Source organism: Urocitellus parryii, chromosome X (genome assembly GCF_045843805.1).
Source record: "Urocitellus parryii isolate mUroPar1 chromosome X, mUroPar1.hap1, whole genome shotgun sequence".
NCBI lineage: Eukaryota > Metazoa > Chordata > Mammalia > Rodentia > Sciuridae > Urocitellus > Urocitellus parryii.
The window spans coordinates 121,919,861-121,941,582 of NC_135547.1; the positions used below are offsets into that span (position 1 = coordinate 121,919,861).

At 34.1% G+C, this 21,722-nt stretch overlaps 1 protein-coding gene across 1 annotated transcript in view; it reads right to left on the reverse strand.

The window, feature by feature from the left end:
* Positions 1-264: 264 nt before the first annotated feature.
* Mospd2 (motile sperm domain containing 2) overlaps positions 265-21,722 on the reverse strand; it is a 45,123-nt gene continuing 23,665 nt past the window's right edge. The window contains exons 6-15 of the mRNA XM_026396761.2: positions 19,231-19,291; positions 16,872-16,910; positions 13,736-13,860; positions 11,251-11,427; positions 10,471-10,583; positions 8,290-8,386; positions 7,006-7,102; positions 6,457-6,586; positions 3,402-3,504; positions 265-2,716 (exon numbers count right to left, since the gene is read on the reverse strand). Coding sequence (XP_026252546.1) covers positions 2,579-2,716; positions 3,402-3,504; positions 6,457-6,586; positions 7,006-7,102; positions 8,290-8,386; positions 10,471-10,583; positions 11,251-11,427; positions 13,736-13,860; positions 16,872-16,910; positions 19,231-19,291 — 1,080 coding nt within the window. The 3' untranslated portion in view covers positions 265-2,578. The remainder of the gene's footprint in view (positions 2,717-3,401; positions 3,505-6,456; positions 6,587-7,005; positions 7,103-8,289; positions 8,387-10,470; positions 10,584-11,250; positions 11,428-13,735; positions 13,861-16,871; positions 16,911-19,230; positions 19,292-21,722) is intronic.

Here is a 21,722-nt window from a genome sequence, read left to right on the forward strand (position 1 = left end):
TCCTTATAAAAATGAAAAGCAGATCCAAAAGGAATTACTATGATCTTTAAAAGGTCAGAGTGAGTTTGAACATTGATTTTCTTTAAGATGCTTTATCAATTAGAGACCAGAGTTTTTTTTTATTTCCTGATGATATTTATTTCATAAATGTAATTATTTTTCTAAAACATATTAAAATAGAAAACATGTTCTTTTGATCAATTTATACAAAGAAAATACCAATATAGTAATAAAAATACTGAAAATATATGAAAAGCACCTGAACATTAGAGAAATTACACTGGCAACAATTCTAGGAATATATTTTTTTATAATTATACAATAAAGTGCTATTAAATCCAGTCAAAATTAGTGGCAAGATATAAAAACAGTTATGGTATTATTAAATTTGAGGCTAGGATTACCAGCAATTGCATTTTTAGGCTACTTGCAGATCAAGCTAATGATATCTCATTAATGTTTTCATGGAAAATTTATTAATTTCCATTCCCAAGTGAAAAAAATTTAAATCTAAATGAAAGTCCTTGGTAATTTGGTCATAAACATGTAATGACATGATTAAAAACAAAATTATTGATTTGAGTTCCAAAAATAATCATGTGACTGTGATTAAATCCAAAGGAAGACAAAAACTCAAATGTAAATATATATGATTAATCAAGACAAGTAAAAATGTTTAGATTCTTTGCTTTTATAGTCAATTTTCAGTAATTCTGCTTAGTCACATTTAATAGACACACAAACATTAACAAGATATATTAATTTCAACTGACTACATATCAAGCAAGGTATTTTAGTGAGTCAACATAATTTTCATATGAAACATTAAAGGGACACTGTTACGACAATACATTTCCAAACTTGGCTAATTGTTTCATTTAATCTGCCAAGGAACAGAAAAGCATACACAAATAATTTTGGAAATTATATTAAGGCCCAAATATACCATGTAAGGGGAAGCCATTGTGCACATACACAGGGAGAACTGTGCACAGTACTTAGGGTGGACTGCAGTCCCTTTCACATCTGGAGGTGGCAAACTGAAACAGAAAAGCTCAAATTAAGACAAAGTATCACACCAGTGTCCTTTTAAGGTTTTATTTCCTATGCTAATTTTGAAGGAAATCTATTTATCATTCTCCAAATCTCAGTTTTTCAACTTCAAGATGAAAGCCAACAATACTACATTTCATAAAATAAATCTCCAAACATGGATCAATCAAAATTCAAATTTATTTTACAAGCAGTCTATTTTTCTTTCATATAAAGTACACATGTGAACCAAAAGGTACTAAAACTGGTATATTAATGAGAAAGAAAACTAATTTCATTAGCTTCTGCTTCTGCAAGGTGTATCTCTTCAGGAATTTAGGAACCACATTGGGTGGGTATTTCTATACCCATGGCAGAATAACAAGTCAGTCAATTAGTCCTGGTCTGAAGGTTTTACAGTCCATCATGAGTTATATTTTTTACTCTCTAAGAGAGCTGATACTTACACTTCTACATTTTTTTTTCTGTTCACCCTTATAGATACTCCAGTCTTTTGTAATTTTTTTTTAAACTGGCTGATTTTAACAAGGAATATTTTGAACTACAAATTCATCAGAATGCTTAGCATCTTGAAAAACTAACTTTTCAAAAAGTGTTATCTAATTTTTTTCATTTAGAAGCGAGGGTGAAGACAGTTCAATTTGTGGTCCACAGAGACTCCTTTGCTCTGGAATGAGGGCGAAGATGGAAGAACAGAGGATCAGGCTTTCATAATAGATTAGGTGAAAAGTTTAATGTCCAGCCATAATGAACAACACGAAGTTGCATTGAGATGACTGGAAAGGGGGACTAATTGGAGAGACTTGCCTTCTGGGCATTACTATCAGAATTCAAAGAGCCAACCACACTTAGTTTTCCAAATTCTACTGAAATGAAATTGTTCATTAAAAAGTCCAGGATTAATAAAAGGCAGGCTGTTAAGGAACATTGAGAAACAAAGGCAAAGGTGGTTTGGCATTGAATAGGTTTACATTCCAAAAGAATATCATCTGGAAGTGCTTCTCAAAATTACAAAGTCATGATTACATAAATTACTTTGTTAAGTATGTTTTCTTTTTCAATATACATATTCTTTTATATACAGAGTATAGAAAAGCTAGTAAGTCGGCTCAGCTATAATAATTTTGTCATAAAAAAGCAGATTACATTTTTTGGCTGCAACAAAGCATGTTACTTATACTTTTAAGTTTAGCTAATGTATTTACATGATAAAACTTAAGCTTCGGAAGTATTTGAATCAAAAGGAAAAAAATAAATTACATTTAAGCTATTAATTTACACAATGCATATACCTTTACTTACGTTCCTAACTAGCTATACTCACTAATAATTTCTCCAGCATTTCTTTATTCGAACAATTTGTTTTCAAGACAGGTAAGTGCTGTACCCCTTTAAGTGCTGTATATTTCCTTTTAGGTAGCAGAGATGTGCAATACTTTTAGTAGCTTGGTCGAGTAGTTTGGGGTCTGTTACTTTTTCCAAATAACAGATGAAAAAGCCATGTTTTTGATCAGGCACCACCACTTTAACTGTACAATGAATAAAAGAAAGAGACAGCAAAAGCTAGCAAGAGCATTGTTAAGGCAAGTAACAGCTGTTGGAACCAGATACAGCGCTGAACTTGGTCTTCAAGCTTCCTATTGCTTTCTAGTAAACGATTGAGCTGAAGAGGAAAAAGATTTATATCAATAAAAACAGTCATTAATCATAAGAATGACAAATAGGAGTATTAGAAATCCAAACATTGAACAGGATGGGGCCCATCTATTCAGAAAGGCAGAGAGCTAGAAATCCAAGGAGGCTTTCGACTTCTTTGGTGGACAGATGTGTGTCTGATTACTCTTATTTCAAAAGGTACAATTTTCTAGTTGAGACAGGAGCACAGCAATCACTTCCTGGAGGCACAGAAACCTTTGAGCTACTTAGAAATAGAGCACTTCTGTCTGTCTGTTTTTTTCTTTTTTGCAGTGCTGGTTCAAATCCAGGGCTTTGGTTCAAATTTGGTGATAGGCAAGTGCTCTACCACTGAGCTACACCCCTAGTACCTTTCTGTCTCTTTCAAATTTATATGTGCTACTTGGTACCTTTTTCTGCAAGATGGAATTCTTTGATAGTAAGCAAAGCACAAGATCTCTATTCCAAATTAAAATGGCCAGAGCTTTTTAAAGGCTAGATTTCCAAAAGTAACTCACCTCTTACCATTTCTAATTTGGCTTCTCTTCTCAAAGAAGAGAGCACTTTTGTCGCGTTTATGTCAAGGATTTTCCCTTCTGTCAGTGGAGAAAAGTGCATTTCTAATGCTGATTAGCATTAACAACTTGTTTTAGTTAGGAAGAAAGTATACTTACTTGTAGATATATATCTTCGCTGGTTTTATCTGACATGTTAAGAGCATTGTCTTTTAATGTAAGAGTGTTTGGTTTATTGCTCTCAACAGTATGGCATCTTAACCTATGAAAATACAAAGAAAACAACGTCTTAAAAGCTTTAGTAAATTTTCTCACCAATTAAAATATAAAATGAAAAAGTTAAACACAGGAGTCTATGTAACAGACAGAGACATCATTCCTTTCCCCAGGGTCACTTAAGGTAATGGCTCAGTGTGTATTTATCTATTTATCTTCCGGTCTCTGTTTTTTTTTTTTTTTTTTTTTTTTTTGGTGCTACAAACCTACAGCCTGCCACAGGCTGGGCAAGTGCTTTACCTCTGAGCTATACCCCCAGCCTTCTTTGAGCATCTTAATGCATTTATGTATAAAGAACACAAAAGATTATGGATACTGTTCAATACTCCATGGGATTCAATGGAAAGCTTTTTAAAATAACTTTTTATGGTATTCAGTAGAATTCATCCAGATATATTACTATTTGAAGGCAGTCAACCTTTCTAGATAGGAGATAGTGCTTTACTTGGGCCTCAGTACCACACCACCAAACTGCCCTCCCACTTTCTGGGAGAAAACAGTGATCTCCTCTTGACAGTTTCAGGAAAGCAAGCCATAAGGAACAGGTAAAACCAAAAGCAAAGAAAATAAGTCAAATCATATATAACAAAGCCAAAACCACCCCCTCATTTTGAGGGGCTGTTTCATAAGAACTTCAAATTAATCTTTAATACCTTTTATACCAGTGTTTCTCAACTTTTCAAATTTTTCCCACGTCTACACATTTAATCAAACCCACCCCCCAAAAAAAACTCTTGACACAAAAAAGTAGGTCTTCCTGAAATATAATTCGAAATTTAAATGTGTAATTAATTCATGCAAAAACAACTGGAACAACTGGAAACTGGGTCTCCCTCTGCATTCCTTTCTCCTCTTCTCCCTGGGACTGAGGCTAATCTCTGCTCCTGCTCCTTTTAGCATTCTCAGGAATTGCATTGCTAATGATATATCTTATACATCTGGTTTCTCCTCTTTTAATGGTCTCAGAACCTGGTTTTTAAGCAATGTTCAAATCTCTTTTATTAAAAAGGACCCTTTATCAAGGCCACAGTCCTCTTTCCAAGTGCCACTGTACTCTTTTCCTAACCAAAGACAGCTCCAGTGCAGATTTTCCAGCAGCCTCCATTTCTTCACTTCCTCTCATCTATGTGGCTCCTGCCAACTGAAATTATTCTGTGTAAGGTTATCAGTGACCTCTGTAATGTCACCAACAACTTGCACTGGTCATGCTGTACCTCATCCTTCTTGACCCACAAGGCACTACTGGATACCACTGGTCATTTCCTACTTGGTGACACATTCTCTTCACTGGGCTTTGATGACTTGGCAGAGTTCGCCTGATTTCCCTTCTAACTCTGCTGATTGTCCACCTCCATTTGACCATAAAACACTCCTTTAGGATAGGCTTAATCTTTCACCTCTCTTGTTGGGCCAACTAAAATAACACCTATCTCCCTAGGCACACTCTTATCCTCTTAGACTCTATTAACTATATCACTGACAGCATGATCTTGTCAAAGGCAGGTCAGATCTACCTCTGTTTCTGTGGTAGGGGACTGAGCTCCTTCCTGCTTCTCCCACTTTCTTTCTTACCTCTTGCTTTTACTCTGTTCTAGACACACTTGTATTCTTTCAACTCCTTCTGTGAAAAATCTACTCAGATGTGACCAATAGGTTTATTAGCTCCTCATCTCTAAAGTGGGAAAAATCCTTCCCGTCTTCCTAGGGTAGTCTTCAGAACTCCATGAATGAATGAAAATAAAGCATCCAGAACTGTGCTGGCCCACGGCAAGCACTACTCCAGAGTAACCTCTGAAGCATGGCCGCCACTGCATCTGGCCACTATTTCCTACAGTCCCAGAAGGATCCTTTAAGAAAAGTAACCAGATTACCTCATGGCTCTGCTCAGTACCAAGTAAGTATTTCTCCTCTTAAACTCAGATCACTAGCAGTGATTTGGTATCCTATCATCTCATTGTACCCTATATTTTCATTGCCAGCACTCTCCACTTACTAGAGTCAAGTGACATTGACCTCCTTGCTGTAGGAACACAAGCAGGCCAAGCATAATTCTTTTTTATTTGCTCTTCCCTGAGCCTACAAAGGTCTTTGTCCAGTTACCAATGTGGCTCACTCTAATTTCCTTCAGGTGCTACTCTGAGTGTCCTGAGGGTTTCTTACCTCAGCACTCCTGACATTTGGTTCCACTTGATTTGGAGGAATTGAGGTTGTCCTGTATACTTCAGGAGGTTAGGTGGTATCCCTGGCTTCCCCCACTACATGCCCACTCACCCCATCCCTAAGATGTGACAACTAAAAATGTCTCTAGACATTGGTAAGTGTCCCCTAGGGGGCAAAACTGGGAACACTCCAATAAATCATAATTCCAATTAAAAAAGAAACAAAGCAAAACTAAACTACAACACAGTCTTTTCTTTCTTTTCTGTATATCATTTCAAGACTTTTGTTATAACCTGACATATACATACATGTATATGTATATACCTACACTCTACCTATACTAAGCCCCTTTATATAGGATAGTGTTATACATATCTTTTTGTGATCAGTTTCTTTTCTGATAACATATCACACATATATTTCCATGTCAGAACAAACAGATTTGCTATGCTTCTTTGAATGGCTGCAGAGAGCTCTTTAGTGTGGTAATACTTAAGTATATCTCAGTATTGCTTTACTGGTGACTATTTAAGTTCATTCTTTCCAATGATGCAACACACATTCTCACAGGCAAGATGAGCTTTTTTGGAAACATGGTTTATGGGTCAGAAATGTGTATGTGTAATCTCCACAGAATTTCTGTTATCAGGGCCTCCTTGAGCAGTTCCAGGTCCTTCATACCCAGAGTTAAGAAGGAAGGGACGGTGCCTCCCCCATGGAGGTACATTTCTCTTTCTGATTCTTCCACACATCTGACAGCCTATGAGAAAAAGCTTACCTATGCTCCATCACTTTGTTTCTGGGAACTTCTTTCCAGAATTGAGTCAATTCTGCTGGCCCTGTGCCAGATGGCTGCTCCATTTCTGCAGCCATTATCAGAAACCGGTCTTGGGCAGAGACTGTTAAACCTGCATTCCAAAAGGGCAATTAGCATGTGAACAGGAACCTTCACAAGACGCTGGAAGTGTAGTTTACTGCATTATTCTAGAAAATAACATTAAGGAACAAGAAGAAAAGGGAACTACCTTAAACATGTAAAAAGTCCCCCAAATGAAGAATTTTGTTTTTGAAACTCAATTTCAATTGGTGTCAGTTTTAAAAAAATCTCACTCATTAAAAAATAATTACATCTTAATGCTGGAAAGGGCTTTGGAGACCCTTTGACCAGCTCATTTCACACATGCAAAAACAGATGCTAAAGTAAGGCTGAGGGGGCTTGCTGATACTCTGCTAATTTCTACATTCTAGCCCTATATCTCTGTAGACTCAATAAACAGCCCCATGTCCCAGCTTCCCACCACACCTGCTGGCCACAGTGACAACCTACCCCCATGGGGAGAAACAACTATATCCACTGATGCACCAGGATCACAGCTGCTATTGCTTGGCTTGACTCTGTATTTTTCTGGAGCAGTTGTTCTCACCTGTTTGGAAACACAGGAGTCACACAACAACCTGTATGATAACCTGTATGCTTTTCGGGCGGAATGACTTTTAATGAATATCATTACCCTAAGTACATGCATGAATACATGAATGGCATGACTCTACTTTGTGTACAACCAGAGATATGAAAAATTGTGATTAAAAAAACATCAGCAGTTAATAATCACTGAACAAAGAGTCTACAGAGAAACCTTGGTGGTTATGCATAAGTTTTATCTTTCCTCATCAATAGGCTAAAGCATCTTGATCTATCTAAAAAAAATACTTCACTTACCTTCCTCTTAAATAAAAAATTTAATCCATTTACTAAATATGTATCCTGTTTGCTAATAGCCTACACTTAGTGATGCAAATTCATACAACAGAATGCACAGTAGATCCCAGTATGATGATAGTCAGAAATTAAACACAGTTGACAATGAAAGCACATCTACAACATCCTAACAGTTGTATCTTTTTTTTTTTTTTTGTACTGAGGATTGAACTCAGGGGTTCTCAACCACTGAGCCACATCCTCAGCCCTATTATGTATTTTATTTAGAGACAGGGTCTCACTGAGTTACTTAGGGCCTTGCTAGTGATCCTCCTGCCTCAGCCTCCTGAGCTGCTAGGATTACAGGCGTACACCACCATGCCTGGCTCAAACAGTTATATCTTAATCAAAGAGGAGATTTAAGAAAGAAACATCTATGATATCGGTGGTTGCAGACTCAGTCTTGTTACATTTAATGTTCAGTATTGGGTAAGTATTCAATATAAATTATACTCTAGAATATACTGCAGTTGAGGGAAATGTGCACTTGGAACTTTATAGTTTCCTCTTCCACTGTTGTTATGAATTAAATTATTCATATAATGAAGTGTGATTTTCTTGGGCTTTTATTTACAATAACCATTAAACTCTGGGGATAATTTGGACATTATGAGGGGGCATTAAAGACTGAGAGATCCAAAGGAAAATGGTAGACAAGCTGTGCTGCTTAGTTAGAACTAGTATGTTATATAACATGCCTAAAAGTATCATAAAGAAAAACACTGTTCAAGTTCAATCTTTGCATAAGATTATTCATTGTTCAACTATCAATCTTTCAATTATCATTATGTCTCAAATCACTTCCCAATTCACACTTTCACTCATGATTTATTATATGCTTAAGCTATTTACCTTAAATGCCACTATATTTTTAGTTACATTCGTCAACACTATTAAAGTTTTCTTCTCTCCAGATTCTGTACTTCCAAAATAGAGTTCTTCTGCTGGGCTAGGTGGTGACAAAAACATAGGGCATTTGCATTACTCAGAATAAATGACAATATAATCTTAGCTTGAAAAATATATTTGGTTAATATTTTATGCTTATTTGTGTAAAGAGATTTCACTGAAAAAGAAGACTAGAAAACAATAATCTAATTCAATTTCACATTTTAATCTTACTGATCTAATGCATGCTACTTAAGAAACCCTACTGTTTTCCCTAAAATCAAAAGCAAAATAAGAGAGAATAAGAAAGACTGTGAATTAATTCTATAGTCAACACAATCTTAAGGTGCATTTATTTAAAGTCCTTAAAAGGATATGGATTATAATCAAAGCAAAGAAGATATTGCTGTTTCAACTTTCCCTAATTACAGACAGATAGGGCTTGGGCATTTTGTTTTATACCAACAGAGAGGAACATAACTTTAAAAATATTATTAGGAATATATTTCAATAACAGAAACTTCTTTCTGTACAATGGCTTTTCTAGGTAACAGAGGAGAGAAATAACAGAGAAATAAATTTGGACTGGGAACTAAATGAAGAACTTATCAAACAGTAAACTCAGTGAGCCTCAAAATTCAAATTTTACTTAGTGGCCAATGTAATGCCTACGATCCACTAAAACTTAAACAATTCATGCAAACTTTGTGCACTTAACTCACATTAGTCAAATCATATCTGGTGCCTCAAAACAATGAGGGACATATTGGATGGTGTTTTTATTTTAATTAAAAAAACTAAGGTGAGTCTTTAGATACATATTTTGATTTTGAGATACATCTTTAAACAGATACATCTTTATTTTTAATTTTCAAAATTTTTTTTATTGGTTGTTAAAAACATTACAAAGCTCATGACATATCATCTTTCATACATTTGATTCACGTGGGTCATTTTATATAAGGAATGTCTACACATGAGGAATATTCTGTAATCTATAGAACACATTTTATTAAGGAAGGCCTCTCCCAGAAGGGCTCTGCATACTTTTGGACAAGTTGGTAAGACAGCATGGTTGATGGGTTCCTTTTAGGGACCAATCTTAAGTCATCGAAAAGACAGCAAGGTTATGCACCTCTGAGTCACTCTCAGTAACCAGCTTAAAAACCATAAGCAACTTTGGAGAGATGGACATAGGCTAGGTCCTTGTGCTCTGTGATTCTGCTGCGGGCACAGGTAATGGTGGCAGAGTCCAAGTGCAGCCTTGGAAGCTGTCCTGCTTCAGCCTGGTTTCTTTCCTAGCCTGCTCCACTTGTCAAACCTCGACACAGGTTAGGATCTGTGCTTTTGACAGGCCTCTCGTGAAAACACAGAATGTATAACTTACAAATAAGTAGAGGGAACAATGGGAACAAAAAAGAACAAACTTAAAAATGGGAGAAGGGCAAAGAAAAACCATGGGAAATAAAATGTATGTGTGTATCTTTCTCACATATATACATAGACAGTGGAAATAAATCCAACTACAATAGTAATCAAAATATGTGTTAAAAGACTCATTTTGTCAATTAGAGAATCTCAGATCAGATTTTTTAAAAGTATGTCTCTGTCTGGTTGAGATATACCTAAAACCAGTTACACAGGAAGGTTTCAAGTAGAGGGACAGGAAATGCTATATTAGATTATCATGGATGAGGGTCACTGAGCTATATCCCCAGACCCCAATCCTAATATTTTTTGATCAAATAATCTAGCAACAAAAATGGAGATGTGCTGAAATTGGGTTATAGTCAAAAACCCATTTTTTGGCTTTACAAGGCAAATCAACAAATGCCTCTATTGGTGGCATTTCTGACATCTCCCTAATTATGTAAGCATAGATAATATGAGAAAAATACATGTCAGATTTATTAATATATGAATATTCACCTTTATTATCTGATGTATGATGAGGGCCATGTACACATACTCAATGGAATAAATAAGAAGGTAGATATAAATATCTACTATGTCTGGAAATCAAGGTGAGTCTTCAGATAACCCTTAATTTTATATTTCCAGATAATCCTTAATTGTGTATTTTAATTTTGCAGCCTCCTCAAGATATGTTATAACAATGTAGTTAATAAAATCTTCAATGATTACCTGATGTGTAATAAGGGACCTTTAAATACACTCAGTGGTTTCTTGAAAGTTTTCAACTTTGAATCAACTTTTTCACTTTCTTCTGCTTTGGGAGTAGATTCAGCTGGGTTAGTCTAAAAGACATACACACACACCCCAAGAGAGAGAAAGAATACAGACATTTTAGTTTCACACTGATATTTGGACAGGTCACTAGGCCAAAGAGTAAACATTATTTTGATTCAATCTAAATTATAATCTTTAATATACATTTATTAGGTCTAAGTGGTATATTTTAACAAATTTAAACATGACCATGAACATATATTTGATTGCTCACTATAAACATGTCACTGTTGAAAATATAACATGGTCCTTCCCTTAAGAGTCTCTAAATTTGTACTAAATTATAGCATTATATTTATCTTTTTATAAAGCCCCTAAAAACTTCTAGAAAGAGTGATAACTAAGTGCTTTTTGAAAGTTGAGGAAGTAGATCAAGGTAAAGCTTTAAATCAATCACTTATCTTAGAAAAATAAAAATTAGGTAAAACATTTCTTTCCAGATGCACTTTGACAATTTTTATACAAAGCATGGACTCAGCCTTAGCCTTTCATACAATGAAGTGGCACTACTCATCAACTCATGCCATCCTTCCTCTTTTTTTTTTTTTTTTGTTATACACAATGATGCGTAAGGGCAACAAGTTAAGTGAACTACCCAAATCCTATAGCCAGCCTATGGTAGAATTGGGGCTAAACCACAGCTTTTGATTCCATTTCTTTTATTCATAAAATTACCTTTTTTAGAAGAGCAGTTTGCTCTTCATTAGAAATTGTTTCCAAGGTTTCTTTACCATCACTTTCTATATCTTCTTTACTTGAAGTTTCATCCTCACTGGCAATGGGCCCATTTTCACACAATGGTGTCTGGAAGTCATCATCTACCAGTGGTGGATAGCTGTACTTGAAAGGATCCTAAGACAAAAGAAATCAGTCTGCTCAGAGGTGGACAGAAAAATAATTCTCTTATAGTTGATTTAAAATTCATTACTCCATCCAGGAAAACAGATTCAATTAGGCAATGAAATTTAAAATACTTTCAAACCAGAAAGGGAAAGCACAGTTAGTAGCATGGGACAATCACAATCTATGTATCTAGAAGAATCAACTTAGATCTTTAATTTACTCTTCACACCAAAAGGAACTGCAGATGGATAAAAGCTTTAAATGTGTGTGTGTGTGTGTGTGCGCGCGCGCGCACGCGCGCACACGCTTGGGTATTTGTTTAAACCAGAAAAGCACTGGAACAAAACAAAAAATTTTAAAAACAAAAAAAAAAACAAGCAAATAAAAAACTTAAGTAGGAAAGGCCTTTCTACACAGTACAAAACTTAGAAGGCACAAAAATATTGATAATGAGCTGGGGATGTAGCTCAGTGGTAGAGCACTTGCTTAGCATCCATGAGGCCTTGAGTTTAATCCCTCACACCACAAAACCACCCCCACAACAATAACAAAAACTAAAACCAAACCAAACCAAACAAAACCCAATCAACCAACCAACCAACCAACCACCCCTTCAAAAAAATATTTTTTCTTAAAAAGGTCACAACTGGAAAAACATATACCATATACATAAGAAACAAAATGGTTTTTGCTAATATAAAGAAATCAACAGAAAAAAGACTAACCACCCACCTGAATAAAATTCATAATCAAAGAAGAAAAACTGACTTTGAAACAACAAAAGTGCTCGATATAACTTATAATAAAAGAGGTGCAAATTAAAATCACAGAAAAATATTTTTCACAAGAGACTGGCAAATGTTACAGATATGAGACTGTGAGGTGTTGGCAAGTATGTGGCACAACTTTCACACTTCATTGGTAAATAGGTACAATGTCTTTAGAGGGAATTTGGCAACAGCTACCAAAATTAAAAGCTAAATGTGCCCATTGGCCTAATAATTTCACTTCTACGACTTTATCTTATATAAATATTTGCTGTACCCATGTACCAAGAGTTACTTATAAGAATATTCACTGTATCAATATTAATAATGGCAAAAAATTAGAAAGTAACTAATGGTCCTCCAAAAGAGGATCGATTATGCCAAGAAATAATAGTCCTACTATCATTTTGAATGTAGTCCTCAAGAAATAAACCACTAGCAACAAAAAGGTGGAAATATAATGACTTTTTCTACATGTAAAAATGAAAATAAATTTTACTAAATGCCACAGATTTTAAGATACAACAATTTTATTGGCCAATTATTAAAAATGACAATATCACTACTATGATTTTCAGATACTTACACTTAGTTTTAGTACTAAGTGCACAATACTTGGGCAACAGACTTAAGTCTTTTCTAATCAAAGAAAAAAAACCTAGGACCCCAGGACATCCCCAAACTTTTCATTTTCCACTCCTTGATTCTAACTGAATACAGTTTTGCTATGCATGCAGTACATACAAGTAGATTGTAAAAATCAAATAACTGAAATAAATTGGTTCAAAAAAATCTTGAGGGCTGGAGTGTAGCTTAGTGCTATAATGCTTGGCTAACATGCTCCCCAGCACCACAAAAATGAAACAAAAAAGAAACTTGACTGTATATGCTTAATAATATCTCTTAAATTAAAAAGACTATTGAACAACACAAAACTGGAAGGAAACTAAAGGCACATTAAAAGGAAATTCAAGAATTTGTGGTTTACCTTAGATATTGGAGTACTATGAATCCATAAACAAGAGGAAGAAAGCTTGCCACATATTGGTTTGGAATAATCTCTAAGACATGTTGTAAAGAAAAAAGACAAGATGTGCAATAGTGGATAAATATACTACCTGTTTAAACGGGATAAGAAAGAGGGAGGAAGAATTATATATACTTACTTGCTTATATATGCAATACACATCCCTGGAAATTAATATAAAATTTCAGCTGTGGAAGAGAACAGCGTGGTTGGGATAAGAGTACGAGGAGACTAATTTTAAAGTAGAAGAATGTAAGATTTTAAAGACTTGTTTCTGAATACTTTCCTGAATACTGAATACTGTTCAGGTAAGAATCATGTAAATTAATTACCCATTTAAAAATTAACAACTTTAAAACTTATTGAAACATGTCTGTACCATCACTTTCTACTTTGGGGGTATCTGTTATCTTTCTTTGTATGTCACAGTATTGCTTTTCCTTTTTCCTTGAGGAAAGAGTACAGCTTAGCTGTGCTTTAATTCAGTGTTATTTCATCAATAAATTTCAAGGGCTATACTTACAGTTCCACCCATGTGGGGAGGCAGATATTCTACACTGACATAGTCCTGGACTTCATTTTTACTTGTAAACTTCAACAAACTCACTGCTTCTGGGCCAAGCCAACTCTTCACAATTTTGAAAGCAGCTGAAGAAAAAACAGTCATTTCATTAAAATTCTTTTCATTCTCATCAGCTGATTCATTGTCCATGCTAACCCCAGTCTTTTGAAACCAGTTTGGGCTATAATCTGTTAACATTTATATTTACATGGCATGATACTTAATATTCTCAATTCCTGTAGGCATTTATGGTGTGACTGTCCCTTATGAATTTCAAATGTTCCATTAAGATTCAGGAAGATTAAATTACCCTGATGCTCATTAATAAACTTATCAACATCTGAACACATCTCAACTGCTAAGATCTATAGACAGTAAATCAAACTGCCATGTGATTTAGGGGATAACTGCATAACAGTATGAAGAGTCATTCCCTATGGTTCTGAAAAAACCCTCAGTCTGAAAAACTTTCTCAAAGGAGAAATCAGGAAGAGAAGGAAATAGCCCTCCTCATTATGGGTGTGACCTGAACCCAGATTTCCTTCCTAACTCTAAACTTCTCTGCCTTTTTCCCAGGCTCTGCAGTTTACATAACTGTGGGGGAACTTACGGAATCTACAAGAATAAACTGTTATCACACACAGCTGTTTGGTAATTACAATCTTGTCCCATCATGCCATTTCTTACTTATACTAATTTTTTAAGCTTCATTTCTAATGTGAGAGTCTAAGCACATTTTTAAGATACTAAAAGTGGAATACTGCATTAAATGTGCATAAGTGTCGATGGAAAAAAACTGGAAATAAGAACAGCATGATAAACATGGAATAGTGGTTCAGAAAATTACATTTTTACCTTGGCTATGATTTAAGCTTTCCTTTTGCATAACATTAAAATTATCAATAACTTCAATTTAAATTTTGTGAGTTGACAGGCTTGAAGCTATGCTACTGGAGTTTATATATAAAGTGCTAAATTTGACTTTTGATAATAGCTTTATTGAAATATAATTTAAATGATGTTAGTTGTAGGTTTTCAATAGATATCCTTTATCAGGCTAAGCAAGTTCAATTCTGTGTAGTAAAGAACTGGCTCTTGCCCTCAGCTTCTGGGAGGTCTTTGTTTGCCTAGGGTCTTGGATCACACTGTAACAATATGACTTAGGTTGGGCACTGACAATGGCAGAAAGACAATCATGTGATTTAGGATGGGGGTTCTGGGTCACACAATGTCAATATACCTTTGGAGAGACTGGGCACAGAGATGAACCATGAGTTAATCAATCATGTCTATGTAATAGAGCCCTAATAAAAACTCTGAATACTGAGGCTTGGTTGAGCTTCCATGATTGTCAATATTCCATGTGCATTGCCACACATTGATTCTGGCAAAGTAATGTGCTCCACATTTGGAACTTCCCTTGGCCAATTTTAATATGAATCTTTTTTCTGTAATTAACTGTGACTCTGAGTATAACAGCTTTCAATGTGTTCTAGCAGTCCTTCCAGAGAATTATCAAACCTGTAGGTGATTGTGGTAACCTTTGAGCTTGCAGTTTATGCCAGAAGTGAGGGCGGGGGTCTTCTATGGACTGCTATGATCTAACCTGCAGTTGTTCCAACTCTGCATTTTCCATTCCCAGTTTCAGTACTTTTATCATGACAGGGTACTAGATTTTGTTGGATACTTTGTCTGTGTCTACTGAGATGATCATGCAGTTTTTTTTCTCTGCATTCTATTAATATGGTGGATTATGTTGGCTTTCCTATATTGCATTCTTGAGATAAATCCCACTTGGTCATGGTGTATATTGCTTTTTATGTTCTGCTGTATTCTGTTTGCTTTGTTGAGGACTGGTACATCTATATTTATAAGGATTACAGTTTGTAGTTTTTTTTTCCTGTTGGGTTTGATATTAGAGTGATACTTGCCACTTAAAATGAGTTTGGAAGTGCTCCCCCTCTCTTCTATTTTTTGAACTGTTTACAAAGGATTGGTGTTGATTCTTCTTAAAAATTTCATAGAATTTACCAAGGAAGCCACCTGGACCTAGGCTTCTCTTTTTGGGAAGTTTTGTGGTTGCTGATTTAATTTTGTTAAAATTCTATTCTGATTCTTTTTGAGTCAGTTTCAATTGTTTGCATCTTTGTAAGAATTTAGCCATCTCATCAAGGTTTTCTAATTTCTTGGCATACAATTATTTATGGTATTTACTTCTAATTATTTAAAAAAATAATTTATTAATTTTTATTTGTTTTAATCAGTTGTACATGACAATACAATGCACTTTGATACATCATATATAATGGAGTTTATTTTCTCATTCTTCTGGTTGTACATGATGTAGAATCCCACAGGTCATATAGTTATATATGTACCTAGAGTAATAATGTCTGTATAGTTCTTTTTATTTTGATAAAGTCAGTAGTGATGCCTGCTGTTTAATTCCAAATTTTAATAATTTAAGTATTTTTCTTCATCAGTTTTGATAAAGGTTTATCATTATGTTGAGGTGCTGAAGTTTTCAAAGAACCAACTTTTAGTTTTGTTGATTTTCTCTATTGCTTTCTATGTAACTGTCGTTTGTAAACATCAATGAAAGTGCACATTCAGAGAAAACAAAAATTACAATCACTTTAAAGTTGGTAAATTGTTTTTCAATGGATTTAAAAAAAATATTGCCAAAAATATATTATGACTGCCAAAAGGGCCATGTTGCTACAGAGATTTGGGGTGTATTTCACATTCAACCCATCTTTTCTTCAACACTTGGAGCCCAAGAGAGAACCTAGCCAAGGCCTGTATTCTGTGATGTACCCTGTTTGTGGATGGCAAATTAAGGCTTCTGGTTATAGTGTCACCTGAATGACTGAATATCTTGAAGTTGTTTTTAGAAAAGACTAGTGAGTACCCCAGAGTCTGGGCATAGAATGTCAGCCCCATTTATTTAGGACCAGCCATTGAGTACTCTAGTGCTAGTGTCTTAAGAACAATACAATTTGTTATAAAATAGCTGTAGAAGTATGGCTAATGTGGCAAAGTAAGAAAAAAGAAAATCTGATATTTTGTTTTAGGAAAGCATAAATAATTTACTCACCATTCATTATCCAGGGCATATCAAAGATCACCATTTTTGCTGAAAGATGAAAAAATTCAATAAATGTGACTGAGTCTCTCTATAGTACTATCACTTATATCTGACCTAGAAAAATCTGATCACTTAAATATAAATAAGAATTAAGCTGGTTGACCAAGTTCAATTCAGTGAAGCATGAGTGGTGCTGGGACTGAACCAATATCTCACAATGGTGAGTGGCTTGCCCAGGAAGATGACTAGAGGGAAATCAATAATGCACTGACACTGCTGTTCTGAGAACAGCCTGTTTCTTTGTTCATTTATTGCTTGCACAAAAGTACAAAAGAAAGTAAGTTAAGTGGGTAAGTGTAGTCTTTGGACCTGGTATGTCATATTAGTGCTAAAGGCCCCTGAACTTTAAAAACATTTCCATGTCTAATTTATGGTTTTAATGATATTTTTCTAGAGATTATACTGTTAAACCAGTCTCACAGTTGCCTCCATCCCTTAATAAATCATTATGTTTTAAGTAACAAAAATATTTCTACTTTTTAATGAGTTCCAGGAAGCCAATAATTCCAAAGTATACAGAATTATAGTTTACACACCGAATAGAAGACATTAAATAGCCCTATTAACAACTGTGAGAAAGAACCAGAAACCACAAAGAGGAGTTTTGATATCCAATTCATTCATAACCCACTTGAACCAAATGTATGAAATATGATATGTCAAGAGCTTTGTAATGTTTTGAACAACCAATAATAAAAAAAACAGATGAATCAATATGTAATTTTATGTTTCTTTGAGCAGAGAACCTTCCAGAGTAGGTATAATAATGTAGGGCAAGTGAAGTACATATAAAGAACAAGGTACAAGTAAAGAGATACCCTGGTCTTAAGCCCAGTTCATTTGGCATATGCTTGAGATATACTGGTTAAATCCATTTCATGATGGATTTTGAAGGATAATCAACTTAAGATTCCACACAATTCAATGTCTGCAAAAGTACAGTATGCTGGTAGAATATATATATTATCTGTAGTCATCTGAAATGAACAGCATTCTATTCATGTTTATAAAGATCTATGAATTAATCAATAATTCTTTCAAAAAATCCTGGATGTATTTTATAAAGTAATAAGAATATTTATGTTATTTCTAAGTGGCTCTTTACAAACTCCTTTAGATATTTCAATAAATAAGTGGACATTTTATTTTCATTTTGTCCATCAGAGAATCCAACTAATAATATGGAGTAGTGATATCCTATAAACTGAGGATTGACACTGCTCAGCAAGCCTCAAAGAGTCAGGGTACATGTCAGATACAAAAGAATTCATAAGGAATAGTAGATGCTACAGGTTCCCCAAACTGAACACTACTGGTCATTCTCTATAGCTAAGAACATTCACAAATACTGTCTCTGAAGAGAGAGAGAGAGAGAGAGTGCAAGGCTAGAGGTGGCAGCACTATTCTTAATATCCATTACGCTTTTTGTCTATTCCTAACTTCACATTAACAATAATAATATGAAAGCAAGCCAAAGTAAGATGCTTTAGGAATTTTTATATTTCAGTGTCACCTAAATCATGAGTCCCAAATGACCCTAATTGAGATATCTGCCAGGAGTATACCTGGAAGGATCTATGAATTTCCATTTTTTTGATTTTCTTATTGCCTCCCTTCTATCTTTTTACTTTTAACCCACTGGGGTTCAATATATTTGACTGTTTATGTGGGTTGGCAGCTTGTTTTCCTCGGGTGGAACTCATTATATAAATCCAACAAATGAAAAAAATGAGCATGAGATTTAGGAGTTTTCCATTTGGGTAATTACTAAAAAGTTAAAACTAAAAACAAAGAAATAAATTCCAGATTCAAATATAGTGCTTCCTTGTGAAGTATTTTCTTAATGACAATATTTAGAGAGCAATCAAAACACACTGTACTTTATGTAACAATGTTGCTTATCATACAGTGTATTTTATCAATATTGCTATCTGTTCTTACATGCAAAAACATTCCATATAATAAATACAATTTAAAATAAATTTCTAAATTGAAAGGATAGTAAAATGAGGATAATATTTTAAGTAAATGTCTATTTGTATGTACCTTTGTATGTGTGTGTGTGTGTTTTATTGGACGTATACATACATTTTAGAACTTAAACTTTTAAAACTAAGTATAAAGAACAATGACTACTTATGAAAAAAATTCCTCTTAACCTACTATAAAATGCACTTAGACGTCCCCCTTGTACACATTTAAATCTCTTCTATAATAATAAATCTCGTCTATAATAATATAACGATCTATAATTCTCAGACATTGTCTATATTTTCAATATATTTTTATAAAGGAGTAAGTTACTTACAGAGGTATTTAGGGTAATAAACCTTAAAGCAGTTGATGATAAAGCGTACAAAGTCCATGTCCTAAAATAAAGATTAAATCTTTAAGACTGTCCATATTAGAGAACTTTAAATTGCACATTTCTAAAGGTCATAAATGGTTAAATACAAATGAGACAATTATTAAATTCTTAAAAATGAGCTCATATAAATATTTACATTTCCAAGCATTAAGTTTTTAGGTCATTAAACTGTAATTATCAGCCCTAAAATTAAGTTGAAGAAATCAGATGCTTGAATGACATTTTAAAATTATTGCTCAAACTTGTTATGTATTTCAGGCTGCTATGGCAATGGGGCATAAAATGGGTCTCAAAGCAATCCCCACAGAAAAATTCTAAAAATCTACTGAGCAATTGAAGAATTATTAAAACAAGAATACATACAGTTTATAACTTGGAATGATTACACACACACACATACATACACACACACACACACACACACACACATAAATTCTGGTAGAATATTTGCCTTCTAAATCTACTTTTTCCACCACATAATAGCTTCAACAAAATATATTTTATTTTTTTTTACCCAACAGTTAATCTGATAACACTGACCAAAGTATCAAAGTATCTACTTTACTTCTCTGACTTCTTTCCTTTTATTTAGGGACCTCAAATTATTCTTTTAGTTTACATTCAAGTGTTGTTCATTGACTTCAATTTCTGGGAGACTTTGTAAACTTAGCTGTCTGGTTAGTTCTAATGCTTTAAGCACAGCAACAGTAAATTAGGTCATTAGGGATGTTATTTGCCTTTCATTCTATGTTCTTTCATGGGCACAGGCTGTTTCAGTAATCCTGATCTGCCACCTCATAAAGTCTGCTGGATGAAAGATATAAGCAGGCAAACTAAAATCCATCACAATTACTGAAAGGCAGATTGTTCTAGAGATGAGAGTCTATATAAAGTCATCCCTAGCCTCTGAGTTGCAGCATCTTTAATTGCAGTAAACTAAAAGTAAGCGTCCTTAACTATCTGAAGTAGTTATTATGGGATAAATCCTAGCATATAATAATAGCTTTATAAATAGTCATTACATCTACTGTGCAAAGTTTCATAATTTGTGGTTAAGTAAGAGTCAAAGAAAATAGCTGAAAAGAACTAGTTATATCAAAATTTGGTTACCTAGTTTATAATTTGTGATCCCTCTAGAAACTTTGCCTAGTCTTTGTCTAATATTTTTGTTTCCACCAATTATTTGATTGACTATGCTTGTTCATCAAATCTTGAGTTACTGCTATTCACATGGATTTTGATAGGATGCCACTGCTGTGTGTCTATCAGTGGGTACTACATAAAATAGCTCCATGAATCCTATTGCTCTGCATTCTGTAAGGATGCCTTTGTTTCTGAGGATGCTATATGTTATATTGGAAAGTGTCCTTCCTTTGAGGACCCATGGAAGATTTTTCCCTCTAGTTCAACTATCAGGAATGGATACACTTGTTCGAGAATACTGATTTTCAAGTATGGCCACTGCATAATTTTAAAAGATTTCATTTCCTTAGGCAGGCAGCTGAAAGCTTAGAGTCAAACTGGTAGCCCAACTCTAACAAATGATTTCTTTATGTTTTGCTTCATAATTCTGTATACATCTTTATAAGCTGATTTAAGTGAATCATGAGAAGGTCATATATAGAAAGAAGTTATGCAATAAGATTCAAGTAGTTTAAAACAATAATGACTGAAATAATTAGTCATGCAAATAGACTTTATTTACAAATTAAAGATCATGAGATATCATATAAGTTGCTTGAAAAACAGCTTTTCAATTCCCTGTCTCTATACTTGGTAATAGAAAATATTAACATTTCTTTTGCATGATTCTGGGTTAATAGGAAATTATCATACCCAAAGAATAAAAGAATCACGATTTACCTTTATGGAATATTTATTTATTTAGGTAATTTGATTTTGAATATAAAACAATTTCCTTTGTAATTAAAAACCTATTCACATGGAAACTAGGTTGGAAAAATCTAGGGCATTGGATTCTTAAACAAGAAAGAGTAATAGAAACATGAAAAAATAATCTGTGGTCCTATCACACCCAAAACTTCTTGTTAATAATTCTCTCTAGCCTTAAGTCTAATGTTTCTTTCTTTCTTTCTTTCTTTTTTTGAGCTACATATCACCATATTATGGTAAAACAATCTTTTTCATTAAAGAAGTTTTCTCCAATATTACTATAAATTCTTTATAAACACAATTTTATATAGCTACATATACTCCACCAATTAGATACGCCATAGTTTACCATTTCAACAAGTTGGATGTTTTCTAGGTTTTTGCTATTTTAAATGACATCCTGAGAAACATTTTCATGCTTTTTTAAAATTCAGGATTATTTCTTTAGAACAGATTTCTAGAAGTTAGTTATGAGAAAACAGTCTGAATATGGACACTTTAAGGTTCTTAAAATACTTTGCCAAATGGATTTCCAAAAA